A 23,213-nucleotide genomic window follows, 5' to 3' on the forward strand; every position below is an offset into this window, starting at 1 on the left:
CTGCTATCCAGGCATAAACGATGCATGGTGTAGACGGCCCAAGCGATTATTTTTTCGCTGCCCGCAGATTAAAGCCCACAAACTCTGCATTGTGTAGACGTGAAAAACATAGTATTTCGTGTCACGCGGACAAGGAGTTCGTCAGTCCAGGTCCAAGGTGAAGACGAGAGGCCGGTAATCAAGAATATAACACAACCTAACCGAGCGTTCAGAACATAAAAAGTGTATCGGATTACTGATTCTGGCTTTCGAATCCTAGCAATGGCAAGACATAAATTACTTTGAAAATATATTGTAAAATACACAAGAATAGATACAACAAGTAATAAACTACGACAGTATTTAGTGGGAATCGGTATTCTATGACATAAAGTACAAACATCGTGAAAAATGATTAATCTTGTTGTTTAAAATTTTTTGTTACTTTTTTGTTTAAATAAATGTTGTTTGCCAAAGTTACATTGAAAGTTAATATTATTTACACATTATATGTTTCTATGGTTAAAATTAATATATCTCAATCGATCTAGCTACTTATGTAACCCATAGCAGATCGAGATTCGAGATTCAAGCGCAGCCAATGACTGCATCGCATTGTGGCGGCACTGAAGTACAAAGGTAATAAATCATTAGGTAATTAATTGTTTGTCTAATTAAAATTAATTGTTTATCTAATTATTTTAATTATTTTTATTATTCGAGATATAAGGTTAAAATTTTCCCTTGGAAATCGAGAAGTGAGATGTTTGACTACGTGACTACCTAACCCTACCCACCACCCACTAATTTGCGCGGTATACTTGACCGGACCTGCCCCTCACTCCTCGTCGGGAAATTGATGTGATGAGGTTCGGTGACAGGCTTTACATCTAATTCGGTACATATCTCTTCTAAACGTTTTAAATCGCTATTATTGCGTTATAGGTACATTTATTTTAATGTGTTTCATCGAAAATTGTGTTTTACTTTTGTTACAGCCCGTGATTGCAATTGAAGAACGAGGAACGCTATCGGCACGCAATCGTCTCCATGTCACTTCGAAATATTTGATAATTGACTGACGTGAGTATATGTAGATGTATATAAATTTTTTATGTCTTTTTATCGAGTTTTGTTTATCATACTCGTTGTAAATCTGCAGTCAGTGCACTTTCCTAATAGCTTTTTCTTTTTCAGACATTTGAATGACCACGCGCAATGTGGTCGATAGAATCTGTGTTTGTTTCGTCTAATAGTTTTCTATTTTACGAAGCACAGTGGCTTCATTTAGAATATCGTTTAGAGTTTAGGGAAACGCGAAAGTCGAGTCTGTGTTGTGCGCTTGTAAATTTTTTCCAACGCATCGGAGCTCTTTGCTTTACGAATCGCGACAATAGAGTCACTTCTTCGCCGATTTTAATTTTCGGTCGCGTTAGTATACTATTCTCTTTATTTTTTTCGATTATTGAAAATTAGAATTGCTAGAAACGGATATTAAAGTCAGTGCATCATTGAACTGGAACAAGAATTTCGGAGATGATCTATGAGCAGAAAATGTAGGTAACCTCATTTTTTATTCTATATACAAATCTTTCAGATAGAAATTTATATTTTAAAGTTTTAACTAACTGCTCAATTTGAAAATGTTACACTATATTAATAAGAACCAATTAACTAAGCACTAGAGTGCTTTCCTACTTTTTTTTTTCTTTTTAATTTATTGTTTCTCATGGGTCATACAGTGTTTTAATAAAAGTAATTGTCAATTTGAAAATATTATACTATATTAATAAGAAACAATCATGTAAGCACTAGTGTGCCTTCCTACAATTTTTTGTTCTTATTACTTTTCTGTTTCTCATAGGAAATCCAGTGTCTTAATAGAAATAATTGTTGAATTTGAATATTTTATATTATATTGGAAAGAAACAATTAAGTAAGCACTAGTGTGCTTTTCTACTTTCTTGTTTTCTTCTTACTTTTCTGTTTCTCATAGGAAATTATGTGTTGTAATAAAACTAACTGTTGAATTTGAATATATTATACTATATTATTAATTAACAATTGAACAATCACTGGTGGGCTTTCCTACTTTCTTTTCTTGATCTCACTTTACTGTTTCTCAAGGGAGATATTGAGTTTTAATAAAAGTACCTGCTGAATTTGAATATTTTATATTATATTGGAAAGGAACAATTAAGTAAGCACTAGTGTGCTTTTATACTTTCTTGTTTTCTTCTTACTTTTCTGTTTCTCATAGGAAATCCTGTGTTATAATAGAAATAATTTGTTGAATTTGAAGGATTATATTTAATTAATAAGAAACAATTAAATAAGCACAAATGTGCTTTCCTACATTCTTTCTTTCTTTCTTTCTTCTTCTTACTTTTCTGTTTCTCCTTGGAAATTCTGTGTTGTAATAAAACTAACTGTTGAATTTGAGTATATTATACTATATCATTCATAAACAATTGAATAATCACTGGTGGGCTTTCCTACTTTCTTTTCTTGATTTCACTTTACTGTATCTCAAGGGAGATACTGTGTTTTAATAAAAGAACCTGCTGAATTTAAATATTTTATATTATATTGAAAAGAAACAATTAAGTAAGCACTAGTGTGCTTTTCTACTTTCTTTTTTTGTGCTCACATAACTGTTTTTCATAGAGAATATTCTGTTTTAGTAAAAATAAGTCTTGAATTTGAAAGTATTATATTTAATTAATAAGAAACAATTAAATAAGCACAAATGTGCTTTCCTACTTTCTTTCTTTCTTTCTTTCTTCTTCTAACTTTTCTGTTTCTCCTTGGAAATTCTGTGTTGTAATAAAACTAACTGTTGAATTTGAGTATATTATACTATATCATTCATAAACAATTGAATAATCACTGGTGGGCTTTCCTACTTTCTTTTCTTGATTTCACTTTACTGTATCTCAAGGGAGATACTGTGTTTTAATAAAAGAACCTGCTGAATTTAAATATTTTATATTATATTGAAAAGAAACAATTAAGTAAGCACTAGTGTGCTTTTCTACTTTCTTGTTTTCTTCTTACTTTTCTGTTTCTCATAAGAAATCCTGTGTTATAATGGAAATAATTTGTTGAATTTGAAAATAATATGTTATATGTATAAGAAATATTTAAGTAAGCACTAGTGTGCTTTTCTACTTCCTTGTTTTCTTCTTACTTTCCTGTTTCTCAAAGGAAAGACTGTGTTTTAAGAAAATCTTATATTATTAAATTATAATAAATTAAACAGTTGCTTTCATGAAAACACAGTATTTCCAATTGGAAATAGAAAAGTAAGAAGGATAAAATAAAGTAGGGAAACACACTAGTGCTTACTTAATTGTTTCTTATTTCCGATCCCAATTTTTCTTTCAGAAATGTTTATGACAGTTTCCAATTTGTTCTACTTTTCCACAGTTTCCCTAGATTTCATCATTCCATCCACAAATCCAGCAGGGCAATGCTGGCGACTTCGCCGATGACATACATTGGACCAGAGTTCAGTGAACAACATCATCAACGACGGTATTATTTGATCGCACTCAACGATTGGTGAGTCGCATGAATTGTTTTGTTCCTTCGGTCCCCGATCATGTCGAAGGACGAAAGGTCCGAATCGACACCGGTGACTGATTGTATACGTGGTTGGCGAATATAGTGACCGCGGGTATTTTCCATACCCGCGAGTAATAACATTTACTGTTTTGTTATTTAGTTCAGGGTTTTCTTGTACTCCGCGTTTTTTAAGGTTGGTAATGCTCCATGTAAAATTAAGCATATAATTCTGTAATATCAAAATGAAATTACACAAAAATGTATATAATATGAATCCAATATGGAAATGTTTTTACTTTTGAATACATTGATTATGCAATAATGATTCTATTGATAATATTGTTCACATATTGAATAGTGATCGTTATTTATATTTCTTTCACCTCACTTTAAAATATACTTTCATGATTATCTATGAAGGATACTACAGTCTTTCGTTGTTCGTTGATAAATTTTATGAATTTCATCTTAACTGCACGAACTGCGGCATTGGAGACCAACATCTCCCCTGTGTTTATGCGAGGTCCTATCGCATCTTTGTATAAACAGGAAACCGACTCTTACGAGGGAATATCTCTCTCCTTCAGAATAGGAGACCAGTATATCCGATTAATTTTGTACTTGGTTTTTAGTAGAAAACCTAACATTTCATGTACAAGAAAACATTTCGCGATGGATAGATTTCTGATGGGCAGATCTGAATCAAAGTAATGTACATTCTATGCTGTTTTCATATTTTAACAAATTTACTTTGATGACGGAATGGTACCAAGGCTAGTTAAATATTTTCATTAATAAATTAATAAATTTAAAATTACTTGAATGAATTATTTTAAACTTTTGAATTAAATTATTTTCTTGTTAAATCTTAATTAAATTTTTTTCTTTTAAATAATCAAACTTTAAAAGCAACAATTTTCTTTCATAATAAAATTCTCAATATTAATATATATCAAACTTTTAGTTCAGGATTTTCAGGTTATTTTTCCGTGTTCGTTGGCTGAACTCATCCAAGTGCTCAGGTGCTACTTGCATAAGTAAAGGCAATGAGCACGACGACTATAATAGTATATTTTATTAGCGGCTGACATTGCGTTAGTGTATTGTGCACGACGTACATCCCACATGTGTGTGCGTGTGGTTAGGATGTGGATGTGCGTCGTTTAAAAACTTATTATACCTTAAAAATGAAATTGCATTTCGTAATAATATATTTTAATGAAATCAAATAAAATTATTAAACCTTTATTTCTTATTTTTCAAATAATTCTTCAATAATTAATAATATTAGCTTGGGATACATATAAAATATCTTTTGTCAGACAATGTAAAATTAAAACGCGTACCGTGCACGACGTACTTTCCCCATGTGTGTGTGTGTGTGTGGTTAGGACGTGGAAATTGCGTCGTTTAAAAATTTATTATACTTCAAAAATGAAATTGTATTTCGTAATAATATATTTTTATCAAATCAAATAAAATTATTAAACTTTTATTTCTTATTTTCCGAATAATTTTTGAGTAATTAATAATATTGGCTTGAGATTTTTACGACTTGACGACATTTTCTCGAGATGGGTACAAGAAATTGTAGACCCCTCGAATTATGTGCCGACGACGACCTGTAAGGATTGTCTATCGAAGAGCACACGGACGACATATTATTTCTTATTTTTCGAATAATTATAAAATGGCTAATATTATTAGCTTGGGGATTTTTTCAACGACTTGACATTTTCTCGAGATGGGTACAAGAAATTGTAGACCCCTCGAATTATGTGCCGATGACGATCTCCAAGGTATGTCTGCCGAAGAGCACACGGACACGTACGACGTAACGACAGCATATGGGTACACGGGTAAAATATCTTTTATCAATGTATGATTAAAACGCGTACTAAGAACGACGTACTTTCCCCATGTGTGTGTGTGTGCGTGTGTGGCTAGGACGTGGAAATTGCGTCGTTTAAAAATTTATTATACTTCAAAAATGAAATTGTATTTCGTAATAATATATTTTTATCAAATCAAATAAAATTATTAAACTTTTATTTCTTATTTTCCGAATAATTTTTGAGTAATTAATAATATTGGCTTGAGATTTTTACGACTTGACGACATTTTCTCGAGATGGGTACAAGAAATTGTAGACCCCTCGAATTATGTGCCGACGACGACCTGTAAGGATTGTCTATCGAAGAGCACACGGACGACATATTATTTCTTATTTTTCGATTAATTATAAAATGGCTAATATTATTAGCTTGGGGATTTTTTCAATGACTTGACATTTTCTCGAGATGGGTACAAGAAATTGTAGACCCCTCGAATTATGTGCCGATGACGATCTCCAAGGTATGTCTGTCGAAGAGCACGCGGACACGTACGACGTAACGACAGCATATGGGAACACGGGTAAAATATCTTTTATCAGACAATGTAAAATTAAAACGCGTAGTGTGCGCGACGTACTTTCCCCATGTGTGTGTGTGTGTGTGGTTAGGACGTGGAAATTGCGTCGTTTAAAAATTTATTATACTTTAAAAATGAAATTGTATTTTGTAATAATATATTTTTACGAAATTAAATAAAATTATTAAATTTTTATTTCTTATTTTTCAAATAATTTTTGAATAATTAATAATATTAGCTTGCGAATTTTACGACATTTTCTCGAGATGGGTACAAGAAATTGTAGACCCCTCGAATTATGTGACGACGACGATCTGTAAGGAATGTCTGCCGAAGTGTTCACGGATATGTACGACGTAACGAATAGTTTTATCAGACTATGTAAAATTAAAACGCAATAGTCACTAGCCTTTGTCAGCCGATTTCAGGAAATTGGTACGTACCTTAGAGTGTGAATGTTTGCAATGTCCGAGTGTCGGAGGAACCCCGGGGCTTCCTCCCTAGTTTAGGCCGCGCCCGGACATTATGTGTGAGAACCGTGGAGTGCTTGTTTGCGAGAATGCGTTTTGCTATTTTTTAAATATGGGATTAGGTAGGTAGGTAGCTTACTTTCTGGTGTGTGTGTTTAGACCTAAGTAGGTAGGGTCAGGATTATAGGGCTATCACAGATATTATTTCCGTGGCAGACCTGTTCCTGTAGTTCGATTTGGAGAGTTGAAACGTTAACCGATCCAAACTGATGCTATCGTTTGTTTTGGTTTTACTTTCGATTCTTCGAATCGCGTGACTTTAAAGTCGCTCTTCGCGGTCGCGTTCTCTGTCGCGGAAGGTTTCTCGAAACGCTCGTCCCGCTCGAGTTTCTCCACACCCGGCTGTGTATTGCACGGAATCTCGAGTCTAGGCTTAAGTTTCAGGCTTCGGCAGGACTGCCGAAGAAAGAAAAGACTCGATGAGTCGAAGAGGCCCTGACAAACTGTCTCAAGAGTGGGCTGCAACAAATGGTTTTTCATTTTCATCTTCGGATGAGGATGGAAAATCATTCTATGTTACTACTTTGTCACTGTATTCGTTTGTAGTCGTAGTAATTGTAGATTTTCAGATGGTACTTGGTACCAGAACGGCCAGTGTTTTTGGACAAGTCGCGGTTTGCATTAGTGTTGCGAAATACGAACGATCGTGTTTGATTTCATGGTAGCGTTGCGAATAATTCAAACTTATCGCGATTACTTTTAGCGTTGCGAACAATGAATATTTTCGCGTTTTCTTTCAGAGTAGCGTTACCTGTAAACATTAATCTCGGTTTGCAGTAACATTACGAGTTGGAATTGACATGAATTAGATCGCTATTGTTTTTAGTGTTGCGATTATTTTTTCGCGTTCGCTTTTCAGGGTAGGGCCCAAGAATCACGAAGCAGCTTCATCAACAGGAATCACGAAGCAGCTGCATTCTCAGCAGCGTGGGACGGCTGTACCTGATCATGGTAACTACTTGTTAACGAATATTCTTCTTCTGCTTCTTCATCAGATGCAATGCAATCAATACGTCGATTGTTTTTCAAATCGTATTTCTCACCATATTTAGTTTTAATTCTTATATATGACAGCGTTATAGTTTCCATTACTATTTATAATTCCATTAATCGACTACTCTTAATCGTAATTTACTTCTGACAACTAAATTTTCAATCGCATCCATTGATCGATTAATTACTTCAATGAAATTAATCGATTGATACTCCAATTCGGACAATAGAGCTTTTCAGCCCGTGAAGAAAAAAAAGAATTCCTGTAATTTCTTTTCTTATCATAGTAAGCGCAATGTTTTACCAACGGGCTATGGAAATCGATCGCAGCGCTTGTTATGGTAAAAAACGAAATTAATGGTTTTCTCTTGTTTTTTAACCTAAAGAAGCACAGAACCTTATGGTGTTTTGTGACCCAATCTGACTGCCATACCGACCGGAAATTTGTGATTGTAGTGCCCTCTTTTCGTGCATGGGGGTCAGTTGAGAAACTATTCACTGAATTTCTCATGTGACCGCTATCCATGTGAAGAGGGCGCTAAAATCCTTTGCTATTTTTAGGTCGGTGTGGCAGTCAATTTGGGGCCATGAATGCCCATAAGGTGTAAGCACAGACGAGATATATGAATAGACCTTTCACCGTATGGACTTTCGCGGCCGAATCTGACTGCAATACCGACCTGAAAATTCGGAGGTGATTTTAGCTGAAGGTAACCGACCTACAACTTGAATCGATTCTCGACACAGTTCAATCTCAGTGGCGCTGCGTGTCCACTCCCAGAAGGAGTTAGTACACATTTCCCTTTTATAAAAACATTTCACAACAAGTATTGGACATTCAAATTCGAAAGTTTGGTCCAGACAACTCTAACCCCTCCGTATCAGAAGCATACCAAATTTTTTCTCGTGTATGACGGAAAGTAGAACAAGCCTTTAAGCCAAAGAATATACATATATATGCTTTCGGGTGCTCCTGAGCACTTCGGTGCAGAATGACACTCGATGTTAAGTATTAATTCAGTAAAACGATGGAAAAAGAAATATACCTTTTCGGCTTCTTTCAACTGAGCAACGTACTCCTCTTTCGTAGCAGTCTCGTTGCTGTCCATCCATTTAATGATGTGGTTGCACTTATCGGCGATGCGTTTCCGGTCGTTTTCCGTGATCTGCTTCTTGATCTTCTCTTCCTCTACGGCGTTCTTCATATTGTAGCAATAGGACTCGAGGTTGTTCTTCGCCACGATCCTGTCTCTCTGCGACTCGTCCTCCGTGTGGTATCTTTCCGCCTCGTGCACCATCCGTTCTATGTCCTCCTTGCTGAGACGACCCTTGTCGTTGGTTATCGTAATCTTGTTCTCCTTGTACGTCGACTTCTCGATCGCTGAGACGTTTAGGATACCGTTGGCGTCGATGTCGAAGGTCACCTAGGGCGGAAAAGCAGACGAAAAGGAGAAACGCGAAAGAGCCTTTCCCTCTGCTTCGTTTCGTTCCGCTTCCCCGTCTGGCTTCCGTTCCCCGATGCTTATCCGGACGGCCTGACAATTCCAATAGAGTCCCGTCGGGCTCGTACGCCGATGGCAACAGGCAAGAAAAGGAATCTCGAGACACGAGAGGATCTTTTCACCCTGTCCAGCCGCAGCCCTTGCCCTCACCCTTTCCACGGGACCTATATATATGTATATATCTCTGGCAAGGATTTCCTTCTCCGCTGCGACCATCGCGTCTCGGTACCGACCGCTCCAGGCCTATTCCTCACCGGAATTGTTTTCTTATCTCTGGCCTCCCCGGTTCCACGGAACGTTTATTAGCGGCCTCAGCCTCCGGCCAACAGGACAACCCCTACCCTTTCTCGTTTAATTGCTGATCGGTAATCATTGAAGTGGTTCGGTCATTTCGGTGAGACGGTTTCAGGGAGTTCGAAGTACCGGTATTGAAAGATCCGGATGTTCGAGCGTCTTTATGGAACGATCGCGACGCTTAGAGTAGATCGATCATCGTTACTTTGTCCGCGAATTGTACTGAATTTCTAATGTCTTGAAAGGTCGTTAACTGGAGAAAGCTTTTGTGGGAGTAAACGATTTCTTTTAACACTTTGACCGCCATGTCATCTATATAAGGCACTAGTAAAATTAATTTTCAAGTTGAGATATTGCGGGAAATTTTGAGTAGATTTCATGAATTCTAGTGAGGTTATGAATTCAAGTACTGAAGCAGATTTTAGGTTATGTAATTTATAATGGTCTAAAATCAAAATTTTAATCTTGCAGAATATTATTCGGTTTTGATATAGTAGTGAAGGTGTTAAGAAACTATCTTCGTGTATCCTGACAATACTTTAGTCGATTAAAACAAAATGTTCTAATGTCTCGACGGGAGAATCTAAGAGAAAATTCAATGTTTTTGGAACCAGTTATTTTGCGTGCCACGGGAACAGAGTAAAGAAATCTGGAAAAAGATGAAATTACCCTGTCCCGTATGCACGTCAAACTTAATTCGGCATTTTAGATACTACACCGCCGCGTCGTTGCAACCCGTACCGGCTATCTGCCAATTTATCTAAAATGGCTAAAAACCCTCACCTCAATTTGAGGTATGCCGCGAAATGCCGGCGGGATCCCAGAAAGCTCGAATTTTCCCAGGAGGTTGTTGTCCTTGGTCATCGCCCTCTCGCCCTCGTACACCTGGATCAGAACGCTCGACTGATTATCCGAATAGGTAGTGAAAGTCTGCGTCTGCTTGGTCGGGATCGTGGTATTGCGTTTGATTAGAGCGGTCATCACTCCGCCAGCCGTTTCTATGCCGAGGGAGAGCGGAGTCACGTCCAGGAGCAGCAAGTCCTGGACCGTCTCGGAATTGTCACCCTGCAATATGGCCGCCTGCACGGCCGCGCCGTAAGCCACAGCTTCGTCCGCGTTTATCGATTTATTGAGCTCCTTTCCGTTAAACAAATCCTGTCCAAAATGCAGACAAAATTCGATTATCCGTGGATGCCATCGATTCCGTAGATTCTTTCGAATTGTCCCGAGGAAAAAACGGTCATAGTTCGTTCTAAATCGAAATTAGTAGGTTTAGTATCGCGCGTTGAAGCTTGAGGATAGTATTAATGAGGGGAAAGAACGATCTTTGGTATGTTATATCATTGAGTAGCACATTTCATCGCTTTGTTGCGCTGTGGCATGTACCTTGTCCAAGAGAAACATGTTAAAATTCCTTGACAATGACAGCAAACAAATAACTAGTGGAAAGGAGGCCCCTTTGAGCCCAGAGGCTATTCTGTCTCCTTGGGCTGCGGTTATAATGGAAACGATTTCTCGTGGTCTGACAATCTATTGGTGTAACGTGACATCAAATATATGATGTAAACAAATATGTAAAGAAAAAATGGAACTCTATCGAGTACCAAAAATAGTAATTTTCAAACATTGTCCATTCAACGTTTACGAAATTAAGAATGTGAAACTCTATTCGTTCAAATCATAGATTATGTATTCAATTTAGTCCCTTGGCTACCGAAAATGTTAATCAGTTTCGCCGGACGGTTAATCGCTAATTGAAGCTAATGATAATTTATCACAATAGACGCTGGACGCTAGTTCAATTACTATTATTGCTGTGAAAGATAAAAGTCGAAACCCAGCGTCGCGTTAAAGGCTATAAATATATTCGAACGGGTCCCGCGTTTAATGGCACCGGTAACGTAGTGACTATGCCTAGGGGTCGGACAACGCGAGTGTTGACTTTGTCATCGAGCTCATTAATTCTGTAACGTTCGCTCGGGGGATCCCCGGTGTTGTTCGTGACCGTACCCCTCGTCCAGCTTTCCGAACCCCACTTAAAATGCTCGTCGCTGGGGTCGCGCGTTCCCGTTAGGAAACGTAATCGAATTTTAATGCGTTTTATCGTCGAATCTACCGTCTGCGTCATACTGACTTCTTTTTAACCCTCGAACAAACGGATGTTGGGTCATTCGAGACCCAGCATTGTATCTTCGTTTGTCAGAGTCGAAATTATGATTCTCGAGTCACGATATGCACTCGGGCAATCAAACCTAAACAACCAGATTTTTCTTTTTTTAATTATACAAAAAAAAAAGACTGTTTAAAGTATGGTAAAGCAATTGTTGAGAATATAAGCAAATTTTGGTATTTTTGAATCGGATTTGAATATTAAATACGTTGCTTGTTTTATTTTAGGTTCTTGTCGCATAGAAGAAAAATTAAATTTTAGTTATGTTGTAATTTTTACACTCGTAGTACATTCGAGGGTTAACGAAGCGAAAATCTAGTAATTTCGATTAAAAATCTATTCCAGAATCGAGTAATCGAGAAACGTCCCATTCCAGGTAGCGTTTGCGTTGCGAATCGAACAAACACGCGAAAGAAAAATTTTTCCTTGCGGAAATATCTTCCCACCCTGCCAAATAAAATAACCTGAAGAAGCCGTTGTATCCGCGGGATTCTGGTTGAGCCTCCGACGAGCACTATTTCGTGTATCTGCGATTTCTCCATCTTGGCGTCGCGCAGAGCCTCCTCGACAGGCTGCAATGTGTTCTTGAAGAGATCTTGGTTCAGCTCCTCGAAACGGGCGCGGGTGATCGACGTGTAAAAGTCGATCCCTTCGAGGAGCGAGTCGATTTCGATGTTCGCCTGCGTCGACGACGACAGGGTTCTCTTCGCGCGCTCGCACGCCGTTCGCAGCCGACGGACCGCCCGCTTGTTCTTCGTCAGGTCTTTCTTGAACTTTTTCGAGAACTCTTCCGCGAAGTGTGTCACCATACGACTGTCGAAGTCCTCGCCTCCCAGGTGGGTGTCACCGGCTGTTGCCTTAACCTGAGGACGATAGAGTGACGAGCAAACGTGGAAACGAGCGTAAAAGGCCCTCCTTCGCGTCTGTTTGTTCCCCGAGTAGATACACTGTCGCTCGAAGCTATTGAACCACTCGTCGTTTTCTGAAAACTTTTCTAGTTCCTTGCAAATTATGAATAACAAGTCTCAACTTTTCGTGGATTCTAATGGATTTTTAAAGTTGTTAATTCCATTGGATGTCTTCGTTGCGTTTTGATATAGTATCAGGCTTTATAAATATTGTTTTTATCGTGGTGTATCTCTTTTAAAAAATGGACGATTCCTGGCGAGCGACAGGTAGCTCCATCTCGATAGAATCCGACGCGCAGAAAAGAGGAACGGCGAACGATTTACACAGACTCACCTCGAATATGCCATCGTTGATAGTCAGTATCGATACGTCGAAAGTACCGCCGCCGAGATCGAAGATCAGAACGTTCCTTTCACCGCGTCCCTTTTTGTCGAGGCCGTAAGCAATAGCCGCGGCAGTCGGCTCGTTAATGATCCTCAGGACATTCAAGCCGGAGATAGTGCCAGCGTCCTTGGTAGCCTGACGCTGAGAGTCGTTGAAGTACGCTGGTACCGTAATCACGGCGTTCGTGATGGTCTTCCCTAAATAAGCTTCCGCCGTTTCCTTCATTTTCGTCAAAACCATCGACGAGATCTCCTCGGGAAAGAAAGATTTCGCCTCGCCCTGAAAGCAACGCGCGACGGAAAATTGACTAAAAAACCGGCACAAAGCCCCGGTAAACAGCTGTTTCCTTTTTCATTTGTTAGCCCACTAAAGGCTGCCGCTCGGCAGCGGTTGCCGAAATTGTTTTCTCGACGATGGAAAAACGATTTTCCTCTGAAATCTCGTTCCAACGACTTAGCTTCCTGGCAATAATTGCGGAGACGTCGGCGTCGTAACAAATTTCCCTCTTGAATAACGCATAAAAATTTTAGACATATTCGTAAATTAACTTCCGTCTCGTTTCGTTCGCAAACTGAAATCCATTAACGGACCTGTTTTTCAAACGACACCCAGACGAGAAAATTCGCACGCAAAAAGCTAGTTTACGAACGAATTAAAATATTTTATTCTTTATTTGTGAATAAAATTTACCCAATTCCGAGATAGGACGGTGGCTATTCGAGCTATGTTTTCTGAGATCACGTTTTTAAAAGCTTTAAAACTTCGAAGTAATTTGATGCCGTGCAATTTTTATTCCCCAATATTTAATTATCAATTTGATTTCTTCTCGCTGCGGTAATAAGGATACGTCGTCCGAATTATAGAAAGCTCGAAGCCTCGAAAAATGTGACCATGAGAAACGAGTTTTGCCAATCGCAACACTTGCTCTCTCTAAACGAACCTGGGTGCTTAGGCGTTCTATCGTCCTGTCGAAAACAACGACATTTCTACGCGACAAAGCCAAACGAAATATTCCACGCTAGCAACTGTAATTACATTTTCCGTCAAAATGTCAAAGTTTATGCCGTCGTGCATCGGCAGCCGTTAACCAAACGAACTTACTTTGTACTGGACGCGAATTTTCGGCCTTCCAGCGTCATTAACAACGACGAACGGCCAATGTTTCATGTCGGAGTGGACTGATGGATCATCGTAGCGTCTGCCAATCAGTCTCTTCGCATCTGTCGGAACGATTTCATTTAGGCCCGTTCGCCAGTCGATACCCGGTCGATACCGAATGCTGGCAGCGATCGCGTAATTGGCCGCGGACGCGAACGGATCGAGGAAAGAACGATCGCTGTTACGTTCTTAACATCGTAAACGAGCGAGTTGCCTCGGCGAGCGAGCGCATTCCGGCCTCGTCCGCTAGCAACTGCGGATTCCGAAGCGGTGAGTCGATTTGGCAGCGACGAAACGAGAGCATTCACAACTTTACAGCGGCTTCCGGTACCGTTGCTTTTCGCGGGCCAGCAACTCCGTCGGAAGCCCGGAAACGATCGTGATTCTTGTAATCCTAGCCACGCTGCCAAATCGCCGGACCTCGCCGCGGTTATCGGGAATTCAATTCCAGAACGCTCGGTTTTCTACTTCGTGTGCACGTATCGTTAACGAGTCGTCGGGCGTTTCGTGATTTTCTCTTCTCTTCAAAGTTGCAACGTATCGCCTCGCTAACTGATCACGAATCACCTCTAATACCGATGATTAATTATATAGCAAAACAGTCTTAGCACAATTACATAAAATATTACTAGCATCTAGATTCTTATTTTCTGTGTAGTTCTAGAATATAACTATTATTAAAAATACTGAAATATTTATTGACAACTATATTACGCTGATATAAGAGTTACGTAGAATTAGGTTTCTAAAGCATTAACTAACACTTTGCAACTACAGGTCAGATCTTTATGATTTGTATATTTATTTTACCGAAACTTCTCCGTCCAATGAAGGATTCATAAAGATGCAGTAGAGCAACGGTTGTAGGGATGACCACGGTTCATTTATCCGGGGCAGAATTCGATCAGTTAGCGAGGTAATACTGTATTTCGTTTATTTTCTCGGTGGTTGCTTACCAAAGATCGTGTTGGTAGGATTCATTGCTACTTGATTCATGGCGGAATCGCCGATTAACCTCTCAGTGTCTGTGAACGCAACGTAGCTCGGCATGGTGCGATTCCCTTGATCGTTGGCGATAATTTCGACCTTCCCGTTCTGAAAGACCCCGACGCACGAGTAGGTCGTACCCAGGTCGATGCCAACCGCCGCTGCTGCCATTGTGAATTCGACGAAATTTCGGAAGCCAAGACGGGAAACGAGACTGGCTCGACTGTTTCGACCGTCGCGTCTCGGCTATTGTCTTCTTCCTTTCAGCGCCGCGCGCGATTGCGCTAAATTACGACAGAAATCATAAATATACAAGGAGGCGAAATTCAGGCGGTCTTAGCTACTGTTTTGTCGAAATTTGACGATTGAAAATATGCTACAGGGAAACTTCGAATAGCGAATGGCGGGTATATTCTATGTAAAAGCAAGCAACGGTTTAGTAAATCTTTAGTTAACCTGGAACGTGCAATAAACAGATGAAGTTCTTTTATTTAGAGTGAATCACCATTATCGTGTATGAATACGAGTCGAAGTACAATTATCAATTCGGATATAGGTTGAAAAGTAAATATTTCACGAATTATTTCAAATTTCTTAATTTAAGATGTACCGTTTATTCAATCTTAACAAAAAGCGGGAGAAAATTAAATTTAAATTTAAATTTAATTCGGCCGTTTCGACTGAAGTTTGAATAACCAAAGGAAATGAAAAATTAAAAAACCATTAAAGATAAAATCAAACCCAAATCTACTCTAAGAGAGATTTAAATTTAAATTTAATCTTCTTCTGCTTGGTTTAAGGCTGAATAAAGAGTCCATTTCGTTTCAATCACAAGCTTTCGCATAGAATTCGCTCAAGATGTTTAAACGTTTCGCTATTACGTAAGAAGTAATTTCTCAAATGTTCCGAATGGATACTTGAAATAATTAAGCGTAACATATTTATCGTGCATTGAACTCGGTGTTTAACCGAGGCTCGCGACAATTTAACGAATCGTACAGTTTTATGATCGGTGTAAAATTTTAACGAACCTTCAATTAAGGCGTATAATTTATTCCGGGCGAGCTTATTTTAGTTTCATTAAGACATCTTGAAAATGCAATTCCTGTTTAGTACAGAAAGCAGAACGAATTTCGTTTCGTTTAAAAAACAATCAGCATGGCGGAGGAAAAGAAAACAGAGAATCGGATGTTACACAGACTGCGACGTGACATAAATTAAGGAAACGTGTTTCTACGAGTGCGCTGGTTTTATGCGCGACAAAGAAATACCGCTGAAGGAAAGACGTAATCTCGCCGGTTTCCGAGATGCTTCCCGTGCCGTTTGCCAACTCTGTCCCAGTCTGAAGCGATGTTTCCGCTCGTCGTTTGATCATCGTGCAATTACAGCGGGGTCATTCTACGCCAAATCGATCACGTTTCGCTGTCGACGTCGATGATTCCATCGAAATTGGAATATGATGTAGTGTGCGCAAAATTGCGGAGATTCGAGTCAGTATTTTACTGGTTTCGGATTTATTTGACAAGTACAAGACGTTGCGTTTTTAAATTTCTAAATATTTATATAATAGATATTACCAATATAAAACTAATAAATTTAATTTATATTAATTGGAGTTGTATTATCGTAAATCAACGGTTAATTTGATGACATATATCCAAGTGCCTACTGTGCAAAGTTTAACTCTCTCTTAAGAAAATTTTGTACCTTAATATGAATATATACAGGGCGTTCGACCACCCCTGGTAAAAATTTTAATGAGAGATTCTAGAGACCAAAATAAGACGAAAATCAAGAGTATCAAGTTCTTGATTAAGGCTTCATTAAAAATTAAATTAAAAAATTTCAAATCATTCTGAAAAAATTATTTTTGGTTGCGGGGCTCAATTACAATCATTTTTGGTGAATACACATAACCTTGAATTCCTACCCACTTTCGAGAAAAAAATTCGAGTAGGTACTGAAATTTTGAGACGAAATTAAAAAATTTCAGATCATACTAAAAAAATTATATTTAGTTACAGGGGTCAATTGCAAGTATTTTTGGTGAATAGACACACCCTCGAAATCCTACCCACTTTCGAGAAAAAAATTCAGTTCGGGCGGAACTTTGAACGTTAATAACTTTTTAATGAAACTTCCATCAACAAATTAGTATTCTTTATTTTCGTCTTCTTTAGACCTCTAGAATCTCCCATTAGAATTTTTCCCAGGGGTGGCCGAACACCCTGTATATAGTTTTCTTAAGAGATAGTTAAAATTTGCGTAGTAGGCACTTGGATTATTATCGACCGCAAAAAGCGATCGATTTCGCGTGGAATGGGCCCGCGGCGATCAGGAAGATCGAGCGGTGTCGTTTGTAAATTTCGCGCGGAGCGATCGATCGCATCGCGTCGATTCCCCTCCGTCAGGGAAGGAACGCCGGCGTTCGTGACCGGGATTACGAATCGTTCCACCGCTGATGATAGTCCATTCCTGGCGTGACGCGCACAAAGGGACGCGCTGATACGGCCTATCCCATTTATGGTTCCATAATAAACTTTCCGTCCCGGACGACGTCGGTTTTCCTGCGAGGATGATCGATAACCGTGAACTGGAACGCCGGTCGAAAAGAGTTTCCGCGCGCCCTTGTGGACCTCATTGACCCTCCGAGGAGAGAAATATTTGTCAGATACGGAACGAGATCTCCTGTTTTTCCTTATCTTCCTATAAAATTCTGTTACGCGTAGATATCTTGAATATATTCAATTCATTCTTCTTCCAAAATGAATTAAAATAAATCAAACTTTCGAGAATAATTCAGTCAAAAATGTCTTCTTCAAGTGTAATTGAAATTTAAATCCATACATTAGTTAGAAATGCAAGAAATTAAAAAATAAATTCACAAGAATCGAACGATATCGGTCGTGAGATTAATCTAGACTCGAACGCACGATTAGAACGAATGTATTTTTAGCGGGATCGTGTGTGAGCCGAAAAACTTAGCTAGCCAATTACCGCTGGTCGGAATTAATTCAACGACGTGTCTTCTTATCGGGTCTGGAACAGGAGCACCTGTATATACGAAGGAGATCCGCCCCAACGTGGTCCACGTCGTCGAGGAGGAGCCCCCTAACGAGACGGTGCTCGATAAATTTATCTTTAAGGGCAGGCACGAACGCAGAACGTAACGCATTAATTCACCAATCCTTTCTCGAATTCGCAAAAACACAACGCGAGCGGCGAATTTAATATTCGATTTTGCACAAAAGAATTCGTCGACGAATTTTGGAAAGGTCAATTGGGGTTGCCTGGTCTGGCAAACAGAACTGTTTAAATCCTGATCCAATGATTTCGTAGGCCAATTCTGTTACCACTTCAGTTACCAGAAATTGGTTTCACTCTCGCGTCTGTATTTCGAATTCTGTTTTGTGCACGACCATGGTTGGGAATGGTTGTCAAGCCGAACCGACTGTGGGTTGCAACCATTCCGGGATATAAAGCTTAGGCCGCGATTACAGAGCAAGTACGAGTGATTTAGAGCGATTGTACGTTTAATCGTAGCAACACGTAATAACGGATTTCACTGATCTATCTGCATTATGCATATCGACGAGCAATTCTATTTATTAGAAAACCCCCTATTCGTGTAAATCGCACTTGATAGAGTAATATTGGGTAAATCATTGGTTTACAAATTTTACCTTCTCACGGCATCCTTTGGTAAAGAGAAACTTTCAAAATATCTTTTATCATCAACAGTGTCGATTTAAATGGGACATCTTGCAGTTTTTCAATAACTCTTCCTTTCTTGTTAAGAGTCATAGATTGAAATATAGTTGTAGCTTCAGAGGTGACTAAAAACTGAAAAGAGTTGAATTAATTGTTCGATATCCATTTTATATTAATCCCGACCAAAGTTAACGCTATTACGTGCCACGACCGCAGCCTTAGAGAAACAGAATCTCTCCGAAGGGATCGAATCGGGGTCGAGTAATCGGATTACTCGATTTTCCTTGTACACCGTGTAGAACTACAGCACCGATCGACCATGGACCTTAAGTCACGGATGGCATGAAAATCTGCGTGCAAAAGTACAAGGGGGAGGGGGGGGGGGGTTCTTCGTGGAATAGGGACAAGTTACATGGGGGAAGTAAAAACGGGTTGGAAGGAAAGTACATAGTAAAAGCAGGGGTGCGAGCGCGAGAAGGGGAAGGTGATGCGAATATCGAGATTGGATCGGGGAGGGGGATGGTTGGCAAACCTCATAAATATGTCGTCAGGCTGGTAAACAAGGGCACGCGAAGTCGGTACAAGTCGTACCCGAGGCGTGTACACGCACGGCGTATTATAGAAATGTTCGATGGCCGCGGCCGTGATCATGGTTGTGGTCGTGGTCGTGGTTGCGCCGCGACCGGGATTTAAAGCCAGGAAATTTATCGTTTCGTTAGGAGGCGGACAGAAGCGACAAAAGGGATGAAGCCCTCTCGTGTAGAGGAGAGGGTTGCGGGAATAGTTGCAACGAGGAGGCGGAGGACGAAGGAACGGGCGAAAACGCTAGCTGGAAAGTGGAGGAGGAAGACAGCCAGCGTCGAAAAGCTCTGGCAGACGACCGAAAAGCAGTCGTCTCTGAAACTCGGCTACCCCACCCGATCTGGCCGCGATTCAACGACCGTTCCGTCGGCCCTTTTCACCCTAACTACCGTTCTCGCCATCCTGGTCGCGTTGCTTCCCGAAAGGAATCGCGATTTTCCCCCGCAGATCGAGCGGAATATCGCGATCACCTGCTTCGAATTTAGCCTCGTTCTCATCTTCCACATTCTTCCAGTTCTACGCTTCCCTCCCTAAATATCTCGACTCCTAGAAAATTCAGATAAACTAAAATTTTTGGACTTCTTTTAGGTACTGTGTTCTAGTTGGTTCAAACAGTTCATACACATTGTCTTGGATCATTGTTCTGCGCGAACGCAAAATTATTTCCACCAAGCCTCTACCCTGATGAAATAGCGTTCTCTTTTGAAATGTTCAAATATTGTTCATTTCGCGATATTCCTTTCACTTTCACTACGTATATCCCCTACACTGTTAACACCAAACCACTATCATGCTTAAGGCATAACACAGTCTGGAAGATATCTTTCGATTGGATCTAAGATCGGTGAAAGAGTCCACATCGTGTTTTGCGTACTTAACGTATTCTGCGTCGCCTCGAGCAAGTAATATTATGAATTATGTTTTCACTGGATAGATTAAGTAGATAGTTTTCTCCTAGTCGATGATCTCACCTGACACTCTGCAATTAAAACACAAGCAAACTGAGTTTACTTGCAATCGCTTTTCGTTACTTCCATACGTTCGTAGCTTTGCCCTGCGTACTTACAACTCAATTAACTCGTCTTCCTCTTTTCGTTAACACGAGTTTCATATTAGAAAAATCATTTACCGCGCACTACAGTTTTTTCGTATAGGTTCGGGGAAAATGTTGAATTCATCCAATATCACCGTATGAATATTTTGAACACGTATGTACAAGTCAGAATTATTTACGGTTATTTCGCCGGAATATATAAATAATTTACTACACGATGGAATGCAAAGAAGTATTCGGTCCAGCGAGCGTTTTATCGCAAGAAGCGTCCAGCGTATTGTATATGCGCGCACTCGAAAATTACAGAGGTTAATGAAGTCGTGCTTTCCCAGGGACCGCCGTGTATGAAAATTACACGAAAAACGTCGTTGCAAGGAGTGCTTACTTTACATACAGAAAGCCGACCGGGATTTAGGAAGGTACTGAAAAGTACAGCTCGTTAAAGTTAAATGACTCGAAGGACTGCGAGAAAGAAATAATAGTGCCGTCCCTGGGACTGCACATCTGTAATTAAAGAGTAGAAAAAGTACTAACATCTTCTGGTTAACGTTCGCTTTTATAGCGTCTCGAAGAAGCACACAATTTCAGCGCATTAACTATAGTATACGAAGGGCCCACAGGAAAAAGGGGGAACGTCAAGTTTTAGCATTTCACAACTTCGTATTTTTTTGTAAATTCACAAAATTGAATATTATTCGAGGTACAAAAATATATTTTAAGTCTTCCTTTCTAAATGAAACTCTCATGTTTTGTACCTCTTTGCAACCACCACGCCAAGAGGGTAAAACTCGGATTGTCTCGTAATTTCGAGTCGCAGAAGAGAGGTGATCAAACGACTTCTCTCGGCTCCAAGATATATTTGATCGTAAGGACGTTTTCTCTTCGGTCTTTCTTTCTAAACAGAGATTATTATTTGTTGTATTCTCCCGGGATACGGCGCGTACGGTCGTCGAAACGCGCGCGCGACGCGAATCGGCTTCACGAGGCTCGTAATCTGCCGCGACGAGCGGTGGCTTCTGTCGTATTTCTCGCCGGATAATAGACGTCATAAATAACGAGTCTGATATTGAATGAGAGAAAAGTGGGAACCGGTTATAATATTTTCAGTGCATCGGCAGAGCCCGCGGGGCTCGCGAGCAGAGCACGGCCAATGGCGGCGAAGGAGAGAGGGTAACAGCGCGCTGCAACATTTCGAATATAAGTTAGCCGGATATTGTCCGGCGCGGGGCGAATGGTAAGGGGCTTAGCAGCTCTCGAGCAGCGGCCAATATGGTGGTTACACGAGGATGAAACGATATAAATCCCGAAACGCTTACAGTTATTGCAGATCCAACGTAATATCCACTCGAACGCTGGCCGGCCGGTCGGTTTACGTGGTAATTCGCCGATGACAGCGTCGCGATAAAATGAATATCGGTCCGACGGCTTTTATAACGGGCTTCGACGCGGTAAACTTCGCCCGGGAAGTCCACGGGGATGAGCTCTTCGAAAATGAGACGACACGATCCGCGGAGGAACGGAAAACCCGACACGTAACGTCTCCGATTTCGCTCTCGCGCAATTTAACCCTACGCGAGTAACGACGATTGTCGATCTTGCCAGCGAGAATTCCTGCGCTTTACCAAATATGAATTTCGTCTTCCTTGTACAAGAATTACTCAACTTTCAGTACGGGGGGGGAAAAATATAATATGTTTCTCCTCCTTTCTTCCCGACGACGATCTTTATTGTGTCGTTTGTTTCTTCGGTCTTGTAAGCGAAAGCAATTTCAGATACAGTTAATCCCACTCGTATTCATATATTATAATGGTGATTCGCTATAAATGGAAAAGAACTTGTTTCTTATGAATTGAGCCGTTGTCTTTGGTACGAGTCCATCTCTTCATACATTGAGATTGTGGCGTCGCCTCCCATGCTCGCCTCCAGAGGGGTCGCGTTCTCACAACCGCTCGACCGACCCCTCGGTTGCTATACATATATACATTCCTCGAATGACTTCCCTCCTTTCCTTTTCTGTAATTAAAAAGAAATAAATTAATAAATATAAATTAAAAAGAAAACTTGTCATCCGACGTAAATAAGAAAAACAAGTTTCTTTTCATTTATAGTGAATCACCATTGTACAAATACGAGTAAACTGTAGACGCACACGTTTGGACATATCAGAATTTTAATTGACAGATATTAAGTTACATTTTAGGGCAACTTCAGACGAGTACGAAAGTGGTTTGAAGATGAACATATCAAAACTTAAATTAACCTTTTTAGTCTCTCAGGTTGGAAGATTCAGGCCACTGAGAGTAATTTTAACAGCGGGTGCAAAGTTTCTATCGAGCCTCTTTCCGAGTCGTTCTGTTTTTATCTACTACCATCAAATGTAACATCAAAAGTAAGCGCGAAGTCTTTTGGAGGGGAAAGATGAGATCGTGTATCCATATCACGGAACACGTGTCTGTAAAATGGATATTTGAGACCCGAGTGATTGAGTATTTTCATCCGCGCGACTAATTGTGTCACTAAATGTCACGCGACCACTGCAGAGTTAATGTTCATATAATCGATAAGTAAATGTATTTTTACAACTCTGTTCGCGACGGAGACCGTGTCACTCGTGACCGATGGTTACCGTGGCGACTTTTTACCTGTATGATGTATTACACGAGTCCGTAAACTATTTTACAGTACGTTGCAATATGAAATGTCTGTCGAGCGGGGGTTAGTTTTTGCGTGACATGCCAAGATGTAAATCATGACGAATTCTTCGGTTAATGTTCAACGTGGCAAAGAACCAAAGAAACAAATATTCTTCCGGTTTCGTAGAAGCGTACTTTATTACTCATAGTTACGAAGTAGGTCCGTTGAAAATGAAAGATACGTTTACAGCACTTCAAATTTTTACTACTAATTCAAATTTTTCTACTGGATCATCTATATCCTTCGATGTTAAGTTTGTTCTGTTTTTTTATTTGATACATGAACGA

The 23,213-nt window shown here is 39.8% G+C and overlaps 1 protein-coding gene across 1 annotated transcript; it reads right to left on the minus strand.

Moving 5' to 3' along the window:
* Window positions 1-6,922: 6,922 nt before the first annotated feature.
* Window positions 6,923-22,393, minus strand: LOC122395481 (heat shock cognate 71 kDa protein-like; the record flags this gene model as incomplete). Its single annotated transcript, XM_043393103.1, has 8 exons — window positions 22,384-22,393; window positions 14,855-15,049; window positions 13,842-13,960; window positions 12,690-13,019; window positions 11,912-12,310; window positions 10,061-10,432; window positions 8,526-8,905; window positions 6,923-6,953 (listed from the first exon to the last, which is right to left on the minus strand). Coding segments are annotated over exons 1-8 (1,836 nt in total), but the record flags the coding sequence as incomplete, so codon positions are not given.
* Between the last annotated feature and the right edge of the window lie 820 nt (window positions 22,394-23,213).

The sequence above is a fragment of the Colletes gigas genome, unplaced genomic scaffold (assembly GCF_013123115.1).
Source record: "Colletes gigas isolate AHSC1104 unplaced genomic scaffold, ASM1312311v1 Colletes_gigas_Sc00005, whole genome shotgun sequence".
Lineage (NCBI taxonomy): Eukaryota > Metazoa > Arthropoda > Insecta > Hymenoptera > Colletidae > Colletes > Colletes gigas.